This window comes from Artemia franciscana, chromosome 6 (assembly GCF_032884065.1).
Source record: "Artemia franciscana chromosome 6, ASM3288406v1, whole genome shotgun sequence".
Classification (NCBI taxonomy): Eukaryota; Metazoa; Arthropoda; class Branchiopoda; order Anostraca; family Artemiidae; genus Artemia; species Artemia franciscana.
This window is the reverse complement of record NC_088868.1, coordinates 18,648,213-18,673,244: the sequence shown is the minus strand read 5'-3', so window position 1 is coordinate 18,673,244 and position 25,032 is coordinate 18,648,213. Positions and strand designations below refer to the sequence as shown.

Below are 25,032 nucleotides of genomic sequence, written 5' to 3'. Positions count from 1 at the left end.
GATTTGTGCGTACGTATGGCAAACAAACCTCTTTCAAACCTTTTCAGGATTTGGGAATGCCTTCACCTAACCGTATCGCTGCTGTTTCGACATGTGTAGAATTGGATCGTGACCAAAGTTACAGTACGAGTGATCTATTGTCGTATGTACAAAATAACATTTCCAAGTTAACGTCGGAACAAAAAGACATTTATGATACGATAGACTCAATTTCAGGACGTATACAACTACCTGCTGATTTCTGTAATTTAGTGACGTCCAAAAATGAATTGATTGGAAAAGTATTTCCGAATATTCTAAAAAATTATAAAAATAATAAATGGCTAAGTGAAAGAGCGATTCTCGCACCCAAAAATATAGACGTCCACGAAATCAACAATATTGTTTTGACCAAGATTCGAGACCAGGCAGTCCTTTGCAAGTCAGTCGACACAGTTTTGGAACCAAACGAAGCGGTTAATTATCTATCTGAATTTTTAAATTCCATAGATCTTTCAGGGTTTCCACCACACGTGCTACAACTAAAAATAGGCGTACCAATAATACTTTTAAGAAATATCAACCCACCAAAGCTTTGCAATGGCACGCGACTTAACGTAAAAAAAAAACAATGGAAAACCTAATAGAGGCCACAATCTTGACAGGGCCTTTTGAGGGTGAGGCTGTTCTTATTCCTCGCATTCCCATGATTCCAACGGATCTGCCTTTTCAATTTAAAAGATTGCAATTCCCAATTCGATTAGCATTTGCAATCACCATTAACAAAGCTCAAGGTCAATCATTAGAAAAATGTGGTATAGATCTTAATACTGATTGTTTTTCCCATGGACAATTGTACGTTGCATGTTCGAGGGTCGGTAAACCTGACAATCTATTTATATGCAGCGACAATTGGACAGCGAAGAATGTTGTATATTCGCAAGTTTTACGCAGTTAATTTGTATTGTATCTATCTATCTATATAAAAACGAGTTGTGTGTATGCATGTTTGTTTGTTTGTAAAAAGAGCGTTTGCATATGACGTCATTATTAGTGCATACGGCTTTGTATATGCACAGACAATGGGAAAGCCAAGAATGTTGTATATTCGCAATTTTTACGTAGTTTAACTCCTGCAGACGAAATGAATGCTTGCCTGAAAAATTCTAATTTATGGGCACACGTAAAAATATTAAAATTAACTACAAATATGCGTGTCCGATTGCAAAACGATGACTCTGGTCAAACATTTTCAGATCAATTGCTGGCAATTGGAAACGGAAAGCTCCCAGTAGTGGGAAAGCCAAAAATGTTGTATATTCGCAATTTTTACGTAGTTTGAAACACATATATAAATCTATCTATATTCACAGGTGGGACACAGGGACACAACTACAATGGCACGTAACTAATATGGCGCGTAACGACTTGCGCGCGCGGGGGGGCTTGAAGAGCCCCACCAACTAGGTGTTGGGGTGGCGCGAAGCGCCACCCCAACAGCTAGTACAACATAAATATTAAATTAATTGCACACGCGCGAAGACAGAGTCAAGTAGAAATGTGACAGATTGATGTGTCCCAAAAATCCTTATTGGAGAAGATAGGAATCATCGTTACCGTATGATATTTATCCTTTGGTCACTACTCAATTTTATGCCTTAAATTATCTTTAAACCATACACAGGAAAGACACGAGAAAACTTATAATATAATTGAAAAAACAAATTTACTATAATAAGCTGTAAAACGCTGTGTTTGTGCTAAAGAACACATTATAAAAAGACTGATTTTGATATTATCGAAGATCTTTTGTTACTAGACACCAACTGAAGGCAAATTGTACACTGATAAATTCAAAATAATATAGACCCTGTATAGACGTGGTGGTTTAGCTTTCATCATACGTTCAATATGAATTGCACCATTGCGCCTTCTCATTTACATCATTGCACCTCTCATTGCACTCAACACACCTCTCATTGCACCATTCCTTTTAAAATCATTAACAAGCGAATCTACTCTTTTTTCCAAAATCCATTCTCTTTCTCCATGCTATTTGAGCAACTCATTCACTTGTTATTATTTTTAACAAAAACAGTGCTATGAATCCGTAATCCTCGACATTTACAGTTAAAATACTCAGCCAGCTATCCGGACTTAATATAAGGCTTGTTTGAATATCCTCAATATTACTGAAGTATATCCTCGATATAACTTACTTAGTAATATCCTCGATATTACTTACCCACAAGTGCCCCTGCTGAGTGGAAAAGTTTTCTTGGTAGTGCATGGAAAAATGAAGATTTAAATGAAAAAGTCACAATTATCCCTCCAGAATTCAAAATAGTACAGCACAACCTCATCTAATACTCTTATAGTTTCAAAATCAAGTCAAGAGCTTCAAAAAGACGTTGACTAGATTTTCACATTTGATTTTGGGACTCCAGAACTGTCCAAGTTGATTGGGAAATTTTTAGATACTTGGTTTACTCTTACTGAAAGGCTAAGTGATCCAACAGGCTTATTTGACCTTCCGCATAATGTCCAAGAGGAGGCGAGCTCTAACTCTGCAGGAAGTTTGAAATAGAAACTATTTAAAACAAGATAGATAAAGGAAAACTACACTTTCAAATAATGATAGTGCATACTAGTTTAGCCGATATTACAGAGTAGGTGTTTACTGATACTCAAGCGGTGAGTTGAGAGTTGCGTTACTCAAGAATCACTCAGGATGAAAACGCCTTCCTACATAACTATGTAGGTTAGAACTTACGTGCAGTTAGAATACAAGCGACAATGAGGACCTATACATTGAAGCCTGCCGCGTGCCAAATGCCTGGACCCGGTGGCAAAGCTATCGGTCTCCCTGTAAACATATATATATATATATATATATATATATATATATATATATATATATATATATATATATATATATATATATAAATGAAATTACCGAAATGATTACCGAAGATTGTCCTTTTTGGCCAACCGTCTGGGGCTACACGGAAAGCAGGTCGTCCTTGTCTGGGTTGGGAGGATGTCATAAATAAAGATTTAAAGGAAATGGGAACTTCCTCGGAGGGTGTAAAGAGGGAGGCTTTAAATAGATTAGATTGGAGGAGGAGCGTGCGTAGCTGTGTTGGCCTCAGGCGGCTTGGTGCTGCAGTGAGTTATTAGTAGTAGTAGTAGTAAATGAAACACTACACTGTACTCTTTTCAATAATAGATGTCTCAGTTTAATTTAATCTACAATAAGCATTTGGCCATTCAGAAACCGCATCGATTCAGTTCCCCTGTTGCTTTAGATTTTCTCGTCAAAGCACTAAAAACAAAAATTAACACCTCAAAATGACAAAAAACATTTTAGCCATCAAATACTAAATATATTTTTCGGCTACCACCAGACTATTTTGGTAATACCATATTAAGAAGTTTTAAAGCATTCTTTTTAAAGTTCATTCTGAACGATTTTTTTTTCACAAAAAAAACGAATTTGCATATACACCAAAATAAACAATGCACCTTTTTAATTTAAAATATGTTTGATCTTCTGACCGCTTTTATTCTGTTTCAAATTTTGCAGTAATAATTTTTACAGGTGATCTATTTATGAAAACAATGGATTTTAGCCAAAGCAATTCAAGGGAGTAAAAAAGATCATCAAGTTGGCTGTCTTTTTCTTACCAATAAATTGGTAAACTCGATAATTTTTTCTAAGGAGTCAAAAAGGAAAAAATAAAAGAAAGAGTACCAACGAAAGAGGTACTAAGATGTTTCTAATTTGTGTTAATAAAAATACACAAAAGATCAAACAATTCCAATCTAAAGCTATCATACACACACAAAGAAAATAATTGCACTTCAAAACCGCGTAAATATGAAAATAGAAACAAAATATATAAAATCTAAGTCCATATTCATAACACACAACCATACTCATAAAAAAGGAAGAATAAACGTTTTATGAGCATCACAAAATTTGAAAAAAAAAACTAAGTAGGAACATCCCAGTAACTAAGGAAAGAGGGGAGTAGACATCCTCCACTTTGAAATATATAGATTTTTCTATGATTTCCTAAGCTGTTTGTATGGTCTACCCTTATTGGGCTTGATAGCTTTTCACACATACCCTACCCTCTAGAAGTTATGCATAATTCCCAGGAAACTGCGTTGTCATTTGCACTAAGGCATCTGATCTGTGCCAGAGGGTGTTCTACCTCCAGGGAATAGTTCATCATAGCTTGGTGGTAAATCTAAAGCTGCTCTATCAATTGTCTCTTTTGGAATATTGGAGAGTGCAATTCTATCACCGACCACTTCTGAAGTTGGAAGAGGTCTAAGAGGCTCAGAGGCAGAGGCAGGTACATTCCTTGCTTGAGCTTGGGACTGTTGTCGTCCAGCTAAGCGACAACAACAACACCAGAATACAACACCAGTGACTAGAATCATTGCAAACACTATGGTCATACCAACGATTATCTGAGTGATACTCAGCACAGGATTTGGCACTATAAAAAAAAAAATTAATGAAACAGTTGATATTTTAAAATGGAAAGCAAGAAGAAGAAAGTATAAAAAGAAAGCTAAGCTGGACAAATGCAGAAACTATATATCTATTCATTTTGGTATTTTCATTGGGAGAATTGAAAGAACAACAAATTTGCCCCCCCCCCTAGATTTTGAGAATTATACTTTATCCCCTTCCTCCTGAAATTATCTTGGATTGATGAAACTACAAATAAACCTATATTAAGCGACCTCTATTGCAAAGTTGTATAGATAGATCTTTGAAAGAAGGAGAATAAAGTACCCACATAGGCTTCGGGGGGTATGTGAGTCAAGCCGTATCAGCTTGACCCTCATCAGCGCTTTCTTCCTCCTCACCGTCATCATGTCTGTTAATCTGAAATACTTTGTAGAGCCTGTGAAGCGGCACAATTAGGCCGTACCAGGATATTGACACGAGTAAAAACCTTATTCGATCTTAAATCAGCATTCACAGTTGCTGCTACGTTTGGACTTGGAAAGATCAAGATATAGGAAGAACAATCTAACTGTGACACGATTTCAGGGTAAATTATTACTTTTACTGAAGAAGTATTGTCTTTTGGTGGAGACGCATACCTAGATTTCCTTTTTGGGAAGCTAAAGACTCAAGAGTGCCCGAAGTCAAATTAGCTATGGTTTGACTTCGAATATGTTTGTCTTGGTCAAACAGTTCGTGATAACAAGCTGTAAGTGAGGAGCGACCCGGCTCAGTAGTAATCAAAACTCTAAAAAACAAAATTTTGATACCAATAGATATATCAGAAGAACCGGCTTATTATGTTGATTTCAAATATATAAGTTAAAATAAGTTTAGTCTTACCCTTTAAAGGCTATGAGCCTGAGAAAATTTGCCTGATTTTTGAAAAAGGAGGAAACATCCCCCAAAAGTCATAAAATCTAAATGAAAATTACACCATCAGATTCAGCGTATAAGAAAACCCTCCTGTTGAGGTTTCCAGCTCCTATCTGCAAAAATGCAGAATTTTGTACTTTTTGCCAGAAGAAAGTTCACGGATGCGTGTTTATTTGTTTTGTTTTTGTTCCCCAGAGATGATTGTATCAACCAGGTGGTCTGAAAATATCGTAAGAGGGCTCATTCAAACGGGAATTAAAAATGCTAGTGTCATTCTTAAACGACCAAAAAGAGTGGAGGGCAACTAGGTCCCTCTCCCGCCTCTATTTCCAAAATACGTTCCGATCAAAATTTCGAGATGGCCATTTTGTTCATAATAATTGAAAGGCTCAATCACTGCGCCTTTGGATTAACATAACATGATTAACATTTAAAAGTATTTACAAACTTTAGCGTAAAGAGCAAGGTGTTAAGGAGGGGACATCCCCCTTCGTATACTATTTTTTAAATTTAATTCCTGAAGAGCTAAAGGACGCTATAAACCACTTTTAAACCTCAAATATAAGCGTATTCTTGGCATCAGGAGTATGGCTAAATAATGTTATTGCACCCATAAATAATTTTACGCAAGCTGAACAATCTTCAAACGTAATGCAGCAATTGATTTCGACCAGGTGGTCTTAGAATATCGTGAGAGGGCTCATTCGAACGAAAATTAAATTTCTAGTGTCTTTTTTAAGTAACCGAAAAGATTGTAGAGCAGCTAAGCCCCCTCCTCCGCCCCATTTATCCCAAAATCGTCCCATCAAAATTTTGAGATGGCCATTTTGTTCATCACAGATGAAAGTCCCAATAACTGTGCCTTTGGATATAACATGACCTTCCCAGAGCCCTAGAAAAAAGGTCTTGAAGTTATAAAATTTGCCCAACGTATAGTATTTGTTATTGAAAAGGGTGCATACATTTTCGGGGGGGGGGTTTTCCGCAGGGGGTTTTCCAAGGGAAATTCTTTTCATGGGGAGGGAAGTTTCCACGGGGTGAACTTGTCAAGGGAAATTATGCACTCAGAATTCCTATATTCCTGTATTCATTTGTTTTCTCTATGCTGCATTTGTCTTAATGAATGCTCTCACGGCGGGAGAAATACATTTCCGTTTTGAAAGTTTTGGCCTTAGCTGCTTACAGAGATAAGGACACATTCGCGGATATTACAAACTAACATTGATACTGGCTATATGAAAAACTTTCTGCCGAGGAGAAGAGCAAAGATTGTTCATAAAAGCAAATCAAAATAAACTGTTACTTATATACTGTTACCCCTAATATACTGTTACCAAAATATACTGTTAGCCCTGTTACTAATTTAAGTTAGACAAGGTGTCAAGTCCTGCATGGCCTTCTTGACGCTCTGATCCTTGAAACTGAGGAAACAGCAGCAACCCTTTAAGCTGAGCCTATGCCCTCAAAAGCACCAAAACCTCATGGGTGGCAACAAGTCAGAAACCCTAGTGCAATTGATTTCCTCTATCAAGCTCCGGAAAATAGCCCTGACTCTTCCAAAGAATAGATGAAAAAAAGAAAGAGAAGGACAAAAAGAAGAGCAACATTCACCGTCTAAAAATATTGTCAGTCAACTTCTGGAAGAATTGGTGTGATCTTATACCCGGATTTTCAAAAGTTACAACAGAATATTCCTTCCAAGTGAGTCAAAGTCCATGTAATTGCGTTTAGCCTTAATAATTTATTACCCTCTGCTCAGAGAACCCGGGGATAGAGATTGTTCAGCTCACATAAAATTACTTATTGGTCCATTAACATTATTTAGCTATACTCAAGATGCCAAGAATACGACGATATTTGAGGTTTAAAATGCTTAACCAACTTCAGAAACCAAGTGATTAACATGGGGTACTATCCAAACTCCTATTTATAGGAATTTTTGTTCGTTTTAAGTTTGACTTGAATATTCAATTTAATTTTAGTCATTTTAAGATTTATCTATACTAGTACCTGTTATCTTAGTTTGCTCTGCTAGTTTTTTTTTTTCTGTTCGTTTTGGGTTTCATTTATTCTTTAATAGTAATTTCCAGTCGTTTTGAGTTGAAATTATTACAGGGATTTAATTCTGCTGGTCTTAATTTTAATATGGCTCTTCACTTGTCTTTGAAAAAACTTCTTGAGGCGTTTTTTCGGAAAGTTCTAAAAAATTAGTTTCTTGTCAATGACTACTAGCTGGTCATTCAGGAAAGCCTTTTCGACGGTTGGCCCTTCCTCTTACCGAAAAAGAACAATGTGTACGACCTTTGAAGTCAGCAGCACCTGTTTATTAGACCAGGATTACGGCGGAGCCTGCTCATTCTGCAAGTCCAGCCAATACATTAATGAAAGTGAAAGTTATAAATACTTCAGAATCATTTTCATTGCAATTATTACTTAAAGTAAACTTTCCTTTGAAAGACCATGCAAGTTTATGGGATATGTGAAATCCTAAGAGTGATAGACTTAAAGTAACGGCTTTACAATTAAGGGCTAGCTGCACTTATGATCAGGATAAGAACAAGCTGATAGACAGCTGATTATTTTACGAATCAATGTTGTCGTTGGAAAATTCCAGTTCAAAGTATAGGCTAACTACAATATAGCTGATAATTATCTAATTGAAAAGATTAGCGATTTAGCATCAGGTTATTGATAGCACCACATATCTTGTCGTAAAAAAAATTGTATTATTTCTGTGAATATTTGAATTGAAACCTTTTTTTCATTTTTTGCGCAGGATAATTTTTTACTCAATTTAATATAACGATGAAAATGGTTAGGTTCAGAAGTGACGAAATGGGCTGCATACGTTCTTTTAAGTTCAGATGACTAAGATACAAAATGTGTCAATACCTGAGCGTTTTATGATCTTTAAACCTTCAGTAATATATATTGGGTATCAGTGGTATGTAGTCCTGCGGGTCAATAATGGCTATGCAGAACCCTGCTTGAATATTAGGAACCATGCAGTTCCTAGTTTTTCGCTAGTCCTAGTGTGATTCTCCAATTTATTTTTTTCCTGAACGATAAAGGGGATCGAATACAACTAAAGGCGACCCAATGCCAGAGAATTTCAGTCTTCTTCCCTTTATTTCCAGAAAAAACCTTCCTTTTGGTACAGCTTTTTTTTTGTTTTCAACCCCTCGGGACAAAGAAGCTCTGGCCCTCCTCGCAATAGCATCCCAAAACTAAAAACAGGATACCTCTCTGAGTACCAACTGCACAATCAGTTTCGTCATGTAGTGTACCATTGCCACAATTAACGTGGCTATCACACTGGAACTGACGTGGAATACACATTGCTTGATCAAAAGATCCAGGGCACATGAAAAAATTCTGGTCTAACGAATGGCAACCTAAAATTAAAAAAAGAATGTTATAGCTTTATTGGATAAGTACATTTATATAGATACTATTATATCATTTTAAAGTTTTACGTTCAAGTATCATTCTTATGATTTTTCTTTTCAAGTGAGGGAGTCAAATAACGCTATGAGAACACCCTTCCTGTTAACGTCTTCACAAAGACGCATTTTTCTTTACCAATAAAAACATGTATTTTGTTTGAATCTAGAGAGGGCAGGTTCACTACCATCAGGGAAGTTTGTCGTTCTTGCGATTTTTCTCTTCAAGCGAGGGAGTCAAATAGCGCTATGAGAAAGCACTTCCTGGCAACGTCTTCATAAAGACACATTTTGCTTACTGATAAAACGTATGCTTTGTTTGAATCTAGAGAGGGCAGATTCACTACATCAGGGAAGTTCTGCAAGGCGAATGTGAATGGGTATTTAGGAGCGCTATATTTTCCTCCACCACCGCAGAAATTTGGTTTTTGACGCTTATCATCTCTACAAGCTGGAAGCATTATTTTTTTCGTTTTGATGCAGTTTACTTAAGGGGGAATTCTTTAAACAAAAGACAAAAATTTTGACAAAACAATTACATTACACAGAGAAGATAACAACAAAGAAATTTACTGTTACATAAGCCATCCTTCATGTTCTGTTTAAATTATGATATCGTCCGTCCATAATCTGTAACTTTGCCATTAAACAACTAGTTGAAGTTATAAATTGGGTTGCTAATGAAGCTATTTTCCAAGGTGACTGGCGAGCCTACTGTACAATTTTAGAATTTTCTACTATTAGAAAAATTTTTACTATTGTAGAATTTTGTATTTTGCCAAATTTATTGTCCATTATGTCATTAAATGTTACAGTCCATTACGTCAAATTTGGCAATTTTCAGCCAGTGTTCAACAAATCTCTCCTCTTGGTTTTAAAAGATAATTGCACTAGGACTTATAAACAACCATTTTACATTCCATGGGTTAATGTCTGTCAATTTCACCAAAATTAACACATTTTCTTTAAGGAATAAGCTGAGAATGTTCTTGTACCCCAAAAATGCTGAAATATACAATGTATGTGATATTTTACATTCATTGCATTCACCTTCTAAAGAAGATATTGGAGAAATGTGCTTTATTCTACAGTTACCCAATATTATGTGAATTTTATCAGGACTATCAGCAGGATTTTGTCTCTTCTATGTTTGAACGTAGAGGACTAGACATCAGTCTGTTCAAAATTTGCCGATACAAAGCTGTCTCTCAACAACCATTTGTTTTAACAAATTTCTAAATTTTAAAAACAGGAATGTTTACTTCTCGAAACTACACAAAATCTTAGCCTTTTTCTTCTTCAAGAAAATAAGAACTAAAATTGATGCAAAATTCCTCGAAGTAACTAGGCAATTAATTGACTGCATGAATTGCATAGAGTTGTAAAGAACAGCAGATTAAACCCATAACAATATCTTAGAAAGTTCACCTTTGAGCAGTGTTTGAAAGATCACGCCCAACTCTTTGGAACAATTCTAGCTTCTAAGTACAATGAAATAACTAATGAGAATGTGTTTCTTCTCAAATAAATCTTGAACTGCAATAAAAACCCAAAAATAATTCCATTTTTGACGCCAATAGGGTCTAATCACACGTCAGCCCCATTTTCTGTGCAAGTGTTGGAGTGACAGACAACCAATGCCAAAATCTAACCAACAGAGAAGAACCAGTTTATAAAAGTTAGGTTATGGTACTTTTGATGTTAGAATAAACAATTCTTTTAGAATAAATATATTCCTCATGATTCTTGTTCGTAGCAACAAGAATTATTGACTATATCAATACAAATTATCAAAATTTCAAGATGCCAAAAGTATTTTCCGAGAAACTCCAAAATCCTGGAAAAACTATCCGAAAGTCGCAGTCCTGATCCGAGGGCAACCAGTCCAAACCCTTGCGGTTTTTTTCAAGGAATTATCTTGCAAGTTAAAAGAGCCCCCCTCCCTCCACCTCAATTCGCCACTCTCTACGCTAAAGTTCAACTTTTAAAAGGTCAATAGCCTTATAATCTATGAAGGTCATAAAGCCTGTGACCTTCATAGCATATACGTCAGTGCTTCAGAACATAATTGAGCTTCACAAGCAAACTTATGAGTAGCGAAGACAGAATAAAAAGAGATCCGGACATGCTCTCAAAACATTTCACTACAGACCAGCAGCAGATCACTTGCCTGATACGTAGAATGTAGTAGATTTGAATCTAATTTATAGCAGATGATATATAGCAAGTCCCCACTATGACTAATGAAAAAAAAAATATAACATACTAACCTTTCTTGTAAACTGAAACCACAATTTTGATGGCAGTACTATGTGGCGCAGATTTACCCAAACCCCGATGAAACCATAGATGTAACTCCCCATCTGGATCATGATATATTGTTGTATTTCTCCCATTGTCTTGCAAAATAAATGGATTCTCAAACACTTCTGATATGTTCTTCTGATCTTCTGGCAGAGTTGCTAAGACTGTTGGTGATTGATAATTCCAGACTCCACAAATTTCTTTTGATATTCTACCGTCATCACGACCAAACTTAAAACATACAATAAAAAAAAAGATTTTATAACAGACCAGGGGCCTAACAAGAGCTTCCCTTTCTTTAAAAACCTAGAGCTGTCAAAGAAAAATTCAATTTCATAAAATCAAAACTTAGCCTTTTGTTGTATTGAAAGCAGAAAAGTGAAAGCTCTTCCTGTCAAGGAATAACGTGATACAGATCAGCAGTAATAACATTAGCATTTTTGAAATTAGCATTTAGAAAATATTCAGTTTCGGTTTTTTCAAGAAAAAAAAAACAGTTAAGACTCGAAGACATATATCCCAACAGCAAATATTATTTTTATACGAAAAATTTCTGAAAAAAGTCTTTACATATAAAACCGTTACAGAGATAGGGCAATAATTTCCTATTTTGCTGAAATAAACATGTAAGAAAAAAATTGAGAAATGTTATGAGACATATAAACAATTAATTTTTAGTGTGCTTTTGAGTTTGTATTTAGTTCCATTTATTAGCACGGGCTCAAATGCCAACCCAACAGACTGGTTTTCAAAATATTTACCATATCTCAGTCAAACCTGGTATTTTGCAGGGAACATTTCTTGATTTTGGACAGTCGATGTGTTGCGTGAAAGCAATTATGCCATCATTTCTTAAACAGATTAATATAAATGAAACCTATGTGTTGGATTTCAGCTAATAGATCAATTCCGTAATTGTAGCAACAGTCTGTTCAAATGCCCTGGAGCAAACTCGCTTGAAGAGTAACTCTCAGAAAATAGTAGCAGAACTATTGTTCTAATCAAGAACACATTCAGAAAAGCAAACAATTTGAAAGAGAATAGAATGTCACGTTAACTGACTGAGTATTTTCAAATAGTTCGTAGGCATTTCAATCGAATACTGGTACTCCATAATTCAGGAGCGACAAAATTACAGAAGAACATAGATACACACTCCCATAATCTCAGCGGCGGGCTATCAAGGGATTTCTTTTTTAAGAAAAGGGGGTTATGAAATCTCAAAAAAGTGTACTTTAAGACGACTATTTTCCTTTTTTTTCAGGAGAAGGTTCCTTTGATCTATCCTGGGGGATCCTCAGTCCCCTCTCTTTTGTCATAGTTCCAGCAACCTCTTAAAAAACTAATCAGAGCCCATAGTATCTGAATTTTATTCTAACACACTTTCAAAAAAAAAGTATCTTGTTAGAAAAGTTTCCGATTCACACTGGTTTGAAAATGTTAGCTTTTATCTAGATTTAATTGAGAAATAATCTATTAATTAAAAAAATTATTGACTTTTTCTCTAAGACAGTTTTTCTGGTTGTTTTGATGTTGAGTGAACATTAACCAATAGCAACAAACCGTTGAAAAACATGTTTTCGAAAGATCGGTGCGAAAAACCAGCCATTTTCACCGAATATAAAATCTTAACTCAAAATTAGGATTCAATTACATAGTAAATTTTAAAGGCTAAACCCAGCTTTAGAGGATTAGGGGCAAAATGGCGACGGACAAGATTGTAAAAAAAAAGAATGGCCACTGTTAAGATCATTGACTGCAAATTCAGAGTCCTCCATCTAAAAGCGTCAAGGAACATCGCATTCTAGCATAAGCAGAAGTGTTTTGTCTGTCAAACAGTTCGTGGTAACGAACTGTAGTAAGGAGCGACCCGGCTCAATAGTAACCGAAACTCTAAAAAATGGAATTTTGATACCGATAGCTACATCAAAAGAATCGCATTTTAATGTTGATTTTAAATATATAAGTTTGATCAAGTTTAGTCTTACCCATCAAAAGTTACGAGCCTGAGAAAATTTGCCTTATTTTAGAAAATAGGGGGAAGCACCCCCTAAAAGACATGGAATCTTAACGAAAATCACATCATCAGATTCAGCGTATCAGAGAACCCTATTGTAGAAGTTTCAAGCTCTTATCTACAAAAATGTAGAATTTTGTATTTTTTGCCAGACAGCAGATCACGGATGCGTGTTTATTTGTTTGTTTTTTGTTTTTTTTTCCCAGGGGTGATCGTATCGACCCAGTGGTCCTAGAATCTTGTAAGACGGCTCATTATAACGGAAATGAAGAGTCCTAGTGGCCTTTTTAAGTGACCAAAAAAATTGGAGGGCACCTAGGCCCCCTCCCACACTAATTGTTTTCCCAAAGTCAACGGATCAAAATTCTGAGATAGCCATTTTATTCAGCGTAGTCGAAAAACCTTATGACTATGTCTTTGGGGACGACTCACTCCCCCACAGTCCTCGTGGGAGGGGCTATAAGTTACAAACTTTGAACAGTGCTTACATATAGTAATGCTTATTGGAAAGTGTTCATGCGTTTTCAGGGGGATTTTTTGGTTGGGGGGAGGGGTTGACAAGAGGGGGATATGTTGGGGGAACTTTCCATCGAGGAATTTGTCATGGAGGAAGAAAATTTCCATGAAGGAAGCGCAGGATTTTCTAGCATTATTTAAAAAAAAAAAACAATGAAAAAATAAATATGAAAAGTTTTTTCAACTGGAAGTAAGGAGCAGCATTAAAACTTAAAACGAACAGAAATTATTACGCATATGAGGGGCTCACCTCCTCCTAATACCTCGCTCCTTACGCTAAAGTATTTTTAGTGATTTCAACTATTTATTCTACGGCTTTTGTGATTCAGGGGTCATTTTTAATGAATTGGTACAAAATTTAATCTTTAGTGTAAAGAGCGAGGTACTGACGAGGGGGTGAACCCCTCATATATGTAATAAAAACATGAGATTACAAAAGTTCGTTACGTAAGCTAATTTATAAGTTACGTTTATGTTTTACTGATAAAAACATTCGTAAAAAATTAAAAGTTCTAGTTCCCTTTTTAAGTAACCAAAAAATCGCAGGGCAACTAGGCTTCCTCCACCGCTCCTTTTTTTCTCCAAATCATTCAATCAAAACTACGAGAAAGCCATTTAGCCAAAAAAAAAATAAATAAATAAAAATAAACTTGCATATTTCGTGTTAATTATTCCTCTGCGGAGAGCCAAAATCAAAACATGCATTGATTCAAAAACGTTCAGATATTAAATTTAAAAAAAAAACAAGTTTTTTTAGCTGAAAGTAAGGAGCGACATTAAAACTTAAAACGAACAGAAATTACTTCGTATATGAAAGGGGCTGCTTCCTCATCAACGCCCCGCTCTTTACGCTAAAGTTTTTTATTGTTTTAAAAAGCAGAGTTGAGAGAAAGAGTCAAACTTTAGCGTAAAGAGCGGAGCGTTAAGGAGGGAGCAACCCCTTTCATATACGAAGTAATTTCTGTTTATTTCTCCTAGCAGGGAAATGACAAAGGGTACCATTGTAGTGTGGCTTAGTGTCTTTCTTTCGAATTGGCTTACAAATTAATAAAAAGATAGAAAAAAACATAGAAAAATGTTAAAATACTGGGAAGAGGCCCAGAAACATCCTTCTCTACCAAGCCATATTGCCCATGTCTTTGCCGGGTAACAAGGGCACTTAAGAAGGAGGAAAGGGTGGGCTTGAACCCTCTCCCGTCCACTCCCGGAAGACCGTAAATAAACGAAAAGGGCTAGCTTTTGCAATACTGGAAAAGTTCTACAATTATTTCGCAAAAAATTTAAACCCTCTCTCCTCCCCCAATGTAAACTATGCATCCAACCCACCGCCTCTCCCACTCCTTTCGTAAAAATTTCTGCAGATGCCCTTTCTCAATAGCTTAGAAAGTAAACAACAACTAATTCCTCATGCAGCTCAGCGCTTATTTTCTACGCATTTGGTCTTTACGTTTACAGGCCGAAATTGAACAATATTTGCTATTCTAATTCTATGATATTCCCCACGTTCAATATAGCTTATTGCAATTGATTTTCGTCACTGACAGAAAATGAAAACAATTTTCTTTCAAAGAAGATGCTTTTCATTGGGCGTCAGCGATAAATAATCGATTGCAATAAGATACAATAAACCTGGAGCATTATCTCGACTAATTTAGTCATATATTTGAGATTAAAATCCATGAGGTTTTATACAATTATCTATAATTTTACGTCTCTTTATCTAGTAAATTTTAGGGCCAAGTTCTGGACCGACACATTTTTTTTTTTTTTACTTTGTACACTTTCTGAGCAAATATCCAATTTAAAAAAAAACAAAGCAGAGCCCTTTGTCCACGTATTTGACGCAAAATGTAAAGCTTTTTTCCCAGATGATGCATTTGTCCCTTACTAACAAAAGAGCTTATAGCCTATCCTAGGAGATAAGTAGTTTTTGTAGCTTTTTCTTCAACTTAAAGCAACTTAAACACAGTCTGCAAGGCGGGTAAAGAACGAGGGTCATTCGGAAAATAAAGAACGTTTTGTGTTGGCAAGTGAGGGCGTTCCCCTACCACTGGTGTAGCCCAGTGACCTTGGCTTACTTCAATTGCATGTATCTGGAAATCTGATAAAGGTCCCTAAAGAGTGGAGAAAAAGTAGACTCATCAAACTTTTTAAGTGGTAGCTGGAGGAGCTCAGTCAATTTTCCATCCTTGGAGACTGTTCTAAGATATAACTATTCATCACATCCAAACAGCCTTGGATTATGCTGTATGAACAAGATGGCTTCCATTCAACTCACTCCTGCTCCAACCTTGTATTTATTCTATGTATCTTAGTCAAAGAATGCAATGATTGGGGAAAAAAGATACACAAAGATATCGCTGGGCATTCCATTAAAAAACTTCTTCATAAAAATCCATCGAGACCTGCTGCAGAAAATTCTCAGTTATTGAGGCATTCCAGATAAACTGTATACTTGATCAATGCTCTGTATGAAAACTCTGAGTATTGCGTTAGGGTCTACGAAGGAAATGCAAGGTATTTCCAAAAAATGTTCACGATCAAGCAAAGAGGTATCCTCTCCCTTCTACTTTTTTCCCTTGTAATTAATAATATTTCTTTGGGATCCAAACAAAAGGCACACGACTAGCAGATCTTAATTTTACTGATAAATCACTGTGATGATGTTAAGGATAGGCTCTAATCCCAAGACCATCTCAATGTGTCTGAGAAAAAGTGAGTCTTTTGGGGCTTGAAAACCAACTTGAAAACAAAGCAAGGCAGCAGGTGACTCACCACTGGGCATAAAGAAATAAAGCAGGAAGTAGAGTTTAGATACCTTGGAAATACAGTGAAACAAATGGGGTGCAGAGGGGCAGTATTGAGTTGAAGAAGTCATTGGAGCTTTTAGTTGACTAAACCAGTTTGGCAATCAAAAAAGTACCCTTTAAAACTGAAAATTATAATGTTCAACAGTAATGTCCTTTCTGCCCTCCTGTGCAGCTCTGAATGCTGGACTCAAACAAACTTGCAGCAGAACAAGAGGATAATTAATTTCAAGAATAGCTGTCTTTGCAGTATGTTAAATATAAACTGGACACCGTGATACCAAAAAGACAGTTTGCTCTATATTGTACCAGACCCTAGCAGGAGAAGTTAGATGCCAGCTGGTGAAGATGATACTGCATGGATATGTCAACTTGGTATGGTCGAATATAGACTCCTCAGAACTACTTGGTATGGTGGAAAATACAGTCCTTAGAACTGTACTGTAATGGCACACACAGGCCTGAAGAACTGTCTTTACACTATGCTAAATATAAACTGGACACTGTGTTACCAAAAAAAAGTCTGCACTGTATTGCCCAAGGCCCTAGCAGCAGAAGTCATATGCCAGTAAACATGGTTTTACTTGGTAAGGTGGAAAATAGACTCGTTAGAACCATGCCAGAATCCATAGGGAGCCTAAAAAAAGGAAGACCGAAAAATATGCTTTGCTGCACCAAAAAGCAGGGCCTGAAACACATCTGAATGAGAGTCTAAACCTAGTGGGAAGGAATCAGGGAATCAGCACATATGAGGGATGACTGGTGACTCTTTCTAGATGTCCTGGGTTTCTCTGAAAGCACAAGAGGAATTAAAATCTATGATAAGGTATTGTTTAGGCTGTTAGAGACATTTTGGTTACTGAATTACCATTTCTTTTTCAGTTGAGTTTTTAAGAAAATTTAAAAAGTGTGCTAAAATTGATTGATGTAATGGCAGGTGAAGGAATCCTGAGAGCAACACAAATTAGTCTATTGTTTTCTGATGGGTGTTCAATGACTTTTTTCTCCAGAAGCAATATTCTTGATTGTGTGTGGGTTCACTTCTTTCAATGAAGTAATGTTTTTTTTTTTATAGCCCTGCAGATTTTGGGCTATATAGCAATCAGATCATTTGAGCTGATTTGTTGTACAGGCTTAGAAGTGATATTTTTTTTTTATTTCATGTTTTAATTATGTTTTGTTTACTTACATGGGAAAACTTTATTCTTATGGTTATTATATACAAACAGAAAAACACTAGCACCCACATGTCTGACCCTTGATGAGATTTTTGCATCCTGAGTCTCAATCAGAGGATTCTTGCTTGAAGGAGGGTTACAAAACAACTTTAAGTACATTTATAGGCCACAATATTCGTGGGACCTCTTAGACTATTCTTAACAGAGAGTTTATCCTCTGCTTCTGTACAGATATACACTAGAATATCTCTAATTTGTTCTTTATGACACAACAAAAAGAGTAAAAAGAATATAATGCATGACTTAAAAATATACCTGTACATAGTCATGACAGGAATCATAGCCAGTTAATCTCAGTTTGGCTTCTTCAATTACTGCTACCACTCCAAAACCCTTAGGAGCCTCGAACTCCAGATGGCATTTGTGAAACAAAGGATTTGGTGCTTTAAACCGGGTCAGTCTTATAATAACAGCAGAGAGTTTGTTCAAGTTGACACTTTTTTTGAAGCTTAAGGGAGAACATATTGACGGCTCGTCAAGATACACTGTGAAAACAATAGATGATTTAATATGTAGGCTTTTGCAAGAAACAGCATGCTCATACCCTGACAAATGAAGCTATATGTTGGAGAAAATACTGTCATAACACTGGAAATAACATTCTGTTCCCTGTAGCTTTAAAGTTTCATAATTAAAGAGGGAAATAGTTCATAGAAGAAAATTATAACCTGGTTATTAAAAAAGAAGTTGAAGTTAGCAGTAGCATTTCTAAAAATTATTTATATGCTGAAGACCAAGGAAAAAACTACTCATTTGAATTTAACAAATAGAGTGACTGAGAACTTACATACCAATGTTTCTCATTAATTTATTGTTGAAAACTTGAAAGGTTTGGCATGAACAAAAGAAAGCTAAAGTTATACACGTACATAAAGGTAAGAGCAAAAAAAGACGAATCAAAATGCAGACCTATACCACTTCTTCTCCCAATTTCCAAGTTGTTCTCAAGAGGCTATGAATGTGGCAAACAGGGCTCTCAACTTAGCTATTGTCCCTGTGATGATTTTCACTGACCTGAGGAAGGCTTTAATAGCCTACTGTAGATTTTTAACATTCTTCTTAACAGAATGTTGGCCATGGATATTAGGGGCCTCCAACTAGAGTGGTTTCAATCCTATCTACAAGACCTTACTTTCATTGTGGAAAATTTCTTTTGCATTTGAAATACCATCTTTACTGAAGAAACTAACGGTTTTGCTAATGATAAAATCTGAGTGAACTCAACTTAGCATCAATCTTGAAACAAAGTTCAGGATTATGTTTAGAATGATTCTCACATCACCCATGATTCTCCCATCATCTCACAGCTCCCTGACACACTTACCAATTTTCATCGTCCTAGCATGTCCAGAAGCACCAAACTCGCCAAAGCACTGAACCCCACCCCCTAACTCCCCCAAAGAGAGTGGATCCAGTCCAGTTACATCAATCATGTCTATGACATTTATAAGCACTTTCCAAGATTTCCGGTTTCCACCTCTGAATCCCCCAATGTCAACAGATCTGGTCGAGATTTGAAATAAGAGCTCTGAGACATGAGTTTCTAAATATAAAATTTCATTAAGATCTGGTCACCCACCTGTTCTTAGGTTAAAAATACCTCATTTTTTTCTAATTTTTCCAAATTAACAACCCCCAGCTCCCCCAAAGAGAACGGATCCGTTCCAATTATGTCAATCACGTATCTATAACTTGTGCTTATTCGTCCCATAAAGTTTCATCCCAATCTCTCCACTCTAAGCATTTACCAAGATTTCCCTTTTCCAAGATTCCTGTTTCCTTCCTCCAACCGCCTATGTCCCCGGATCCGATTCGAATTGAAAATGGAGCATTTGAGACATAAAATCGTTCTATATATCAAGTTTCATTAAGATCCAATCACCCATTCATAAGATAAAGATACCTCAACTTTCATATTTTCCAGTTTCCCCCTCCACTCCCCCAAATGTCACCAGATCTGGTTGGGATCTAAAATGAGATTTCTAAAGCACAAAACCCTTCTAAATATCAAATTTCATTAAGATCTGATCACCTGCTTGTAAGATCCAAAACCTTTTTTTCTGATTTTTCCAAATTACTACCCCCCCCCCTCCCAACTCCACCAAAGAGAGCAGATCAGTTCCGGTTACAACAGTCATGTATCTTGGACTTGTGCTTATTCTTCCCACCAAGTTCCATCCTGATCTCTCTGCTTTAAGCGTTTTCCAAGATTTCCAGTCCCAATCCAGTCCAGCCCAATGACACTGGATCCAGGAATTAAGATAAGATATCTGAGTTACAAGGTCATTCTAAATATAAAATTTCATAAAGATCCGACCACTCCTTTTTAAGTTAAAAATCCCTTGTTTTTTTCTAATTTTTCAGAATTAACCCTCTTCCCCAACTCCCCCAAAGAGAGAGGATCTATTCTGGTTATGTCAATCATGTATCTAGGACTTGTGATGATTTTTACCACCAAATTTCATCCTGATGCCTCCACTCAAAGCGTTTTCCAAGATTTTAGGTCCCCCCCCCCAATGTCACTGGATTCGGTCAGGATTTAAAATAAGAGCTCTGAGGCACAATATCCTTCCAAACATCAAATTTCATTAAGATCCAATCACCTGTTTGTAAGTTAAAAATACCTCATTTTTTTCTAATTTTTCCAATTTAACCATCCTGTTGTTGATAGATATCAAGCGCCATAAAAACCTATAATCTATTTATTGAGTCCTTTTATAAGGTAGCTTAAAGTACCTATGAGTGGCTGCCAACCATTTCATCGGCATTATCTTAGGCTATCAGAAGGCCTATTTATTTTATCATTAGCCTACTTACTAGTAAATCATCCTTTCTTACCAGCAGTTTTTGGTGATTTTATTTGTTTCAATAATGCTTCCTTCTTTTGGACAACTAAGAATTGGATGGCAATCTTGTTTATATAAGACAGACTAGGAATTAAAAATAATCATTATTTTTAGTGTATGCACCTTGCAATAGCCCACATTTCTTATATTTCAGTAGGCCAGATGGTAAGTCTTTACTATTTTTCTTTAATGTTAAACTTTTTTGTCCAAGTAATGGTAAAATTCTAGTTTAGCTGCGTTTTGCTATCATGGAAAGGGGTTTGGTTAGGAAAATGAAACTTTCAGGGATGGATCTACAGAATAAAGTATGTCCCAAGAAGGTATTTTGAAGTACCTACCTCTACTCTTCTCCCTCTAGAGGGTCCTGATCTTTGATGACCTTCAAAAACCTTGGTTTTATAAAGTGAAACCTTACAGAATAGATTTTCTGCTTAAACAAAGTGTGAAAAAACTGTTTTCAGCTTCACAGCTTTTCTCAATCCTATTTTATAAAGTTTTAAAGATATGCAAATACATTTCCTAAAATTTGGATAAGCCCATTGATATGGCTTAAGTTTTTTCTTGAATAGCTTAACAGAAACTGAATTTTTCAAAACTAAACCAAGAGAAAAAGAAACTCATAAATATAAATTAAGGTAAATATTGTTTAGTCAAAATTTCAATAGTTATAGACCAGTTCAGTAGACAAATTTCTACAACTTAGGATCAGAAGAGGGTTAGAATAGAAGCTTGGCAATACCTTCCCAAAGTATGTTTTTGGCCCTGGATTCATTATAGACAGTTTGATTTTTCTAACCTAACCCCTTTCCAAGATAGTGAAGAGTAGCTAAACTAAAATTTTACCCAAGTAGGCCTAACAGCTGCAATAACTTGCTGTAAGTCAAGCAACCCTCATTTGAAGTCAAAACAATGGTTTTGGGTGCCAGAAACAAGCACATTACCAAGTGAATAGTGGACAGAAGACATTAAACCAGTAGCCTAGTTTTAAGTAGACCAGCTTTGGTATCTATTGGTTTTTGATGGCAAGCACTTTTTACTGCTAAGACAGAGGTTGTTCTAGGAAAAACCTATGACCTATTTCTTGAGTCCTTTTATAAGGTAGCAAAAAGTACCTAAAAGTGGCTGCTAACCATTTCACCAGCATTATCTTAGGCTATCAGAAGGCCTATTTATTTTATCATTAGCCTACTTGCTGGTGGACCATCCTTTCTTACCAGCAGTATTTTCATGATTTTATTTGGTTCAATAACACTTTTTCTTTTGGACAACTAAGAATTGGATGGCAATCTTGTTATACAAGACAGGCTAGGAATAAAAAATAATCAATATTTTCAGTGTATATACCTTGCAATAGCACATATTTCTGGAATTTCAGTAGGTTGGATGGTAAGTCTAACTATTTTTCTTTAATGTCAAAACTTTTTTGGTCCAAGTAATGGTAAAATTCTAGTTTAACTACTTTTTTGCTATCTTGGAAAGGGGTTAGGTTAGGAAAATGATACTTTCTTGGATGGATCTACAGACAGTAAAATTATAGTACTTGATATAACTGGCTTGCCAATAAAGTGAATATACTGCTTGATGCCTTTTTTTATGTTCTTTACAAATATTATAATTGCTTCTACTGTAAATTCAAATTTAAGCACTTTTTAACCTAACATAAACTAACCTTATTATAGATAATTTTAGCACTGAGAAAATGTAGCATTATTTTTTTTTGAAAACAATGGAAAAGATAGTGCTGAGAAAACATAGTATTATTTTGTGGAAAACAAGAAATAAGTCATACTTTAATTGAAAATTTGTCATTTTTAACAGCTCAAAAAGTGCTTAAATTTGAATTTGCAGTAGAAGCAATTATTATATTTGTAAAGAACATAAAGAAGGCATCAAGTTGTATGTTCACTTTATTGGTAAGTCAGTTATATGAACTGTCATAATTTTTTGAAAATTTGTCATTTTTAAGAGCTCAAAAAATGCTTAAATTTGAATTTACAGTAGAAGCAATTATTATATTTGTAAAGAGCATAAAAAAGGCATCAAGTGGTATGATTACTTTATTGGTAAGTCAGTTATATGAACTGCTATAATTTTACCCTACATACTAATGTATGTCCCAGGAAGGTATTTTGAAGTACCTGCTTCAATCCTCCTCCTTCTAGGGGTCCTTGACCTTTGATGCCCTTTAAAAACCTTGGTTTTATAAAGTGAAACCTTGCAAAATAGATTGTCTGCTTAAATGAAGTCTGACAGAACTATTTTTAGCTTCATAACTTTTCTTAATCCTATTTTATAAGATTTAAAGATAGGCTATACAAATATAAATCCTAAATTTTTAATAAACCCATTGACAAGGGTTAAATTTGTTCTTGAATAGCCTAATAGGAACTGAATTTTTCAAAACTAAACCAAGAGAAAAAGAAACTCATAATTAAAAATTAAGGTAGATAGATCTGTCAGGTCAAATTAGGTAAATAGACAATAGGTGTAGACCTGTCTTGTAGGCAAATTTCAGGGCCCTCTAAAGGGAAAAAGAGTGGAGGTGTGTACCCAAAAATTCCTTCCTGGGATATTCTTTGGCCTGTAGACCCATCCCCAAAAGTTTCATTTTCAGAACCTAACCCCTTTTCAAGATAGCCAAAAGTTGCTAAAGTAGAATTTTACCAAACATTGTTTTGTCAAAATTCCAATAAGTAGACTTGTCCAGTAGACAATTTGCTACAACTTAGAATCAGAAGAGGGTTACTATAGAAGCTTGGCAATACCTTCCCTGTGTATGTTTTTGACCCTGGATCCATTAATTAAGGTCTGATTTTCTAACCTAGTCTCTCTCCAAAATAGTGAAGAGTGGCTAAACTAGAATGTTACCCAAGTAGGCTTAACAGGTGCAATACCTGTTGTAAGTCAAGCAATCCTCATTTGAAGTTAAAACAATGGTTTGGGAGCCAGGAACAAGCACATTACCTAGTGAATAGTAGACAGAAGACATTAAACCAGTAGCCTATTTGGTTATATCAATAAAACTAACTTACATGTTCTGTATCCAACACTTAAGTAAGGGCAAAAGAATAAGAATAGAATAATTTGTACCATTGGGTTTCTATCTTAACTATTGCCCTTCAGTTTTATTAATCATTTCCTTTGATAGTCTTTTAGTTCTGGTATTTAAGACTTTTTTCCACTTAATCATGAAGCGTCTCAGTGTCTGTAAATATTTGAATATTTTGGGCTGGAAGGGTGCGATATCAATAGCATTAAAATTTGCATAAAACTGTCAAAATTTACTTAAACGTTATTTACTGAACTGGTTATAAATGCAAGATAAATAGGCTCCCATAATTATCCATTTAATGTATACAGACAATTGGTGTGATATAATAGCTATTATTGTACCTTGCAGTTTAATTCAGAGATTTGATAAAGATAGCAGGCTCTGCAAAATGAGGAAAACATTTAGCGGCACTCAGACCATAGATGTCTTATTGTAAACTCATATATTGTCATTGGTTCAATTTTTTTCTTTTCTAAATATTAAACTATTGTTTTTATTGAATGTTTTATTTATATACTAGTATGCCTGTTGTTTAAACACTGGCTTTAGCCTTGGATCAAGTTTCAACCTCTTTGAATCTGAAAGGTAGGTAACTCAAATCTGATTGGTTAAAAATTCCATGATTTTAAACTTTTGTGCTCCATCCAAAATTCATTTCAGTGTTTTCACACCACTTTAATCCTCATCTTAATTAGCCTTTTCCAGGCAAGTTCATCTTATGTCATCACAACACACTTTATTTGTTTTGTCACATTGCAACTTACGTTGAATAACTTGTGTTATAGAGTCAGCTATACGATTGGTCAGCTAAAAACAAAAAAAAGGGATTTTCTTGCCAGCCTTTTGTTGAATAATGTGATAAAACTCGACTGATTGGCAAATGTAAAATCATTGTAACTAATCACTGGTCTTTGTGACACTTGGTTAACTTCACCTGAAAAGGGCGGAAAGGGACTTTTTTTCCTTAATTTTTTCCAGAAAAAGAAGGTGGACGAATTATGCTTACAGAAACCTCGTTGGAAATATCGCTGTCCACCCTTTCTGTAATATTTTACATTGTTTCTTCCCTGTTAATTGTCAAGTTAGGCGTACTATTACATGACGCGGTGGCTTGCTGAGGAAAACAGTCACTGCACTGTTTGCATCGACAAGAACTTCTAATCATATTGCAAATGCTTCTAATTCTTAAAGACTTTTTTAGCATGCCTTCGAACAGATTCCATGAAAGGTATGCCTATCTTGAATTAATGGTCAGCAATAATATACTCTAACTGAGAGTACCATTAAAAAAATAGCGCTAAAACTCATTAAAAGGAAGCCTGTCAATCTTTCATCGCCCTGTGTTCCTATGGGTACCCTATTAGCCCTAGATAGTAACTAATAATATTCCAAGATAGAATTTCAGTCAAAGAGGATAAATCTCTAA

The 25,032-nt window shown here is 35.6% G+C and overlaps 1 protein-coding gene across 1 annotated transcript; it reads right to left on the bottom strand.

Annotated features, from left to right (window-relative positions):
* Positions 1-1,667: 1,667 nt before the first annotated feature.
* On the bottom strand, positions 1,668-23,823 carry LOC136028142 (uncharacterized). Its single transcript, XM_065705803.1, has 5 exons — positions 23,587-23,823; positions 17,964-18,193; positions 11,097-11,361; positions 8,626-8,778; positions 1,668-4,490 (listed from the first exon to the last, which is right to left on the bottom strand). Exons 1-5 carry the CDS (start codon positions 23,645-23,647, stop codon positions 4,165-4,167), a joined length of 1,035 nt encoding a protein of 344 aa, XP_065561875.1. The 5' UTR covers positions 23,648-23,823; the 3' UTR covers positions 1,668-4,164.
* Between the last annotated feature and the right edge of the window lie 1,209 nt (positions 23,824-25,032).

Excerpts from the sequence above, each read along its gene's own strand:
- LOC136028142 (XM_065705803.1), bottom strand. The coding sequence starts at position 23,647 with ATGGTACAAATTATTCTATTCTTATTCTTTTGCCCTTACTTAAGTGTT. Across the intron at positions 11,362-17,963 it reads CCTGTCATGACTATGTACAG|TTTGGTCGTGATGACGGTAG; the intron begins GTATATTTTTAA and ends GTATGTTTTAAG. Across the intron at positions 4,491-8,625 it reads TGCAGTTGGTACTCAGAGAG|TGCCAAATCCTGTGCTGAGT; the intron begins GTATCCTGTTTT and ends TTTTTTTTATAG.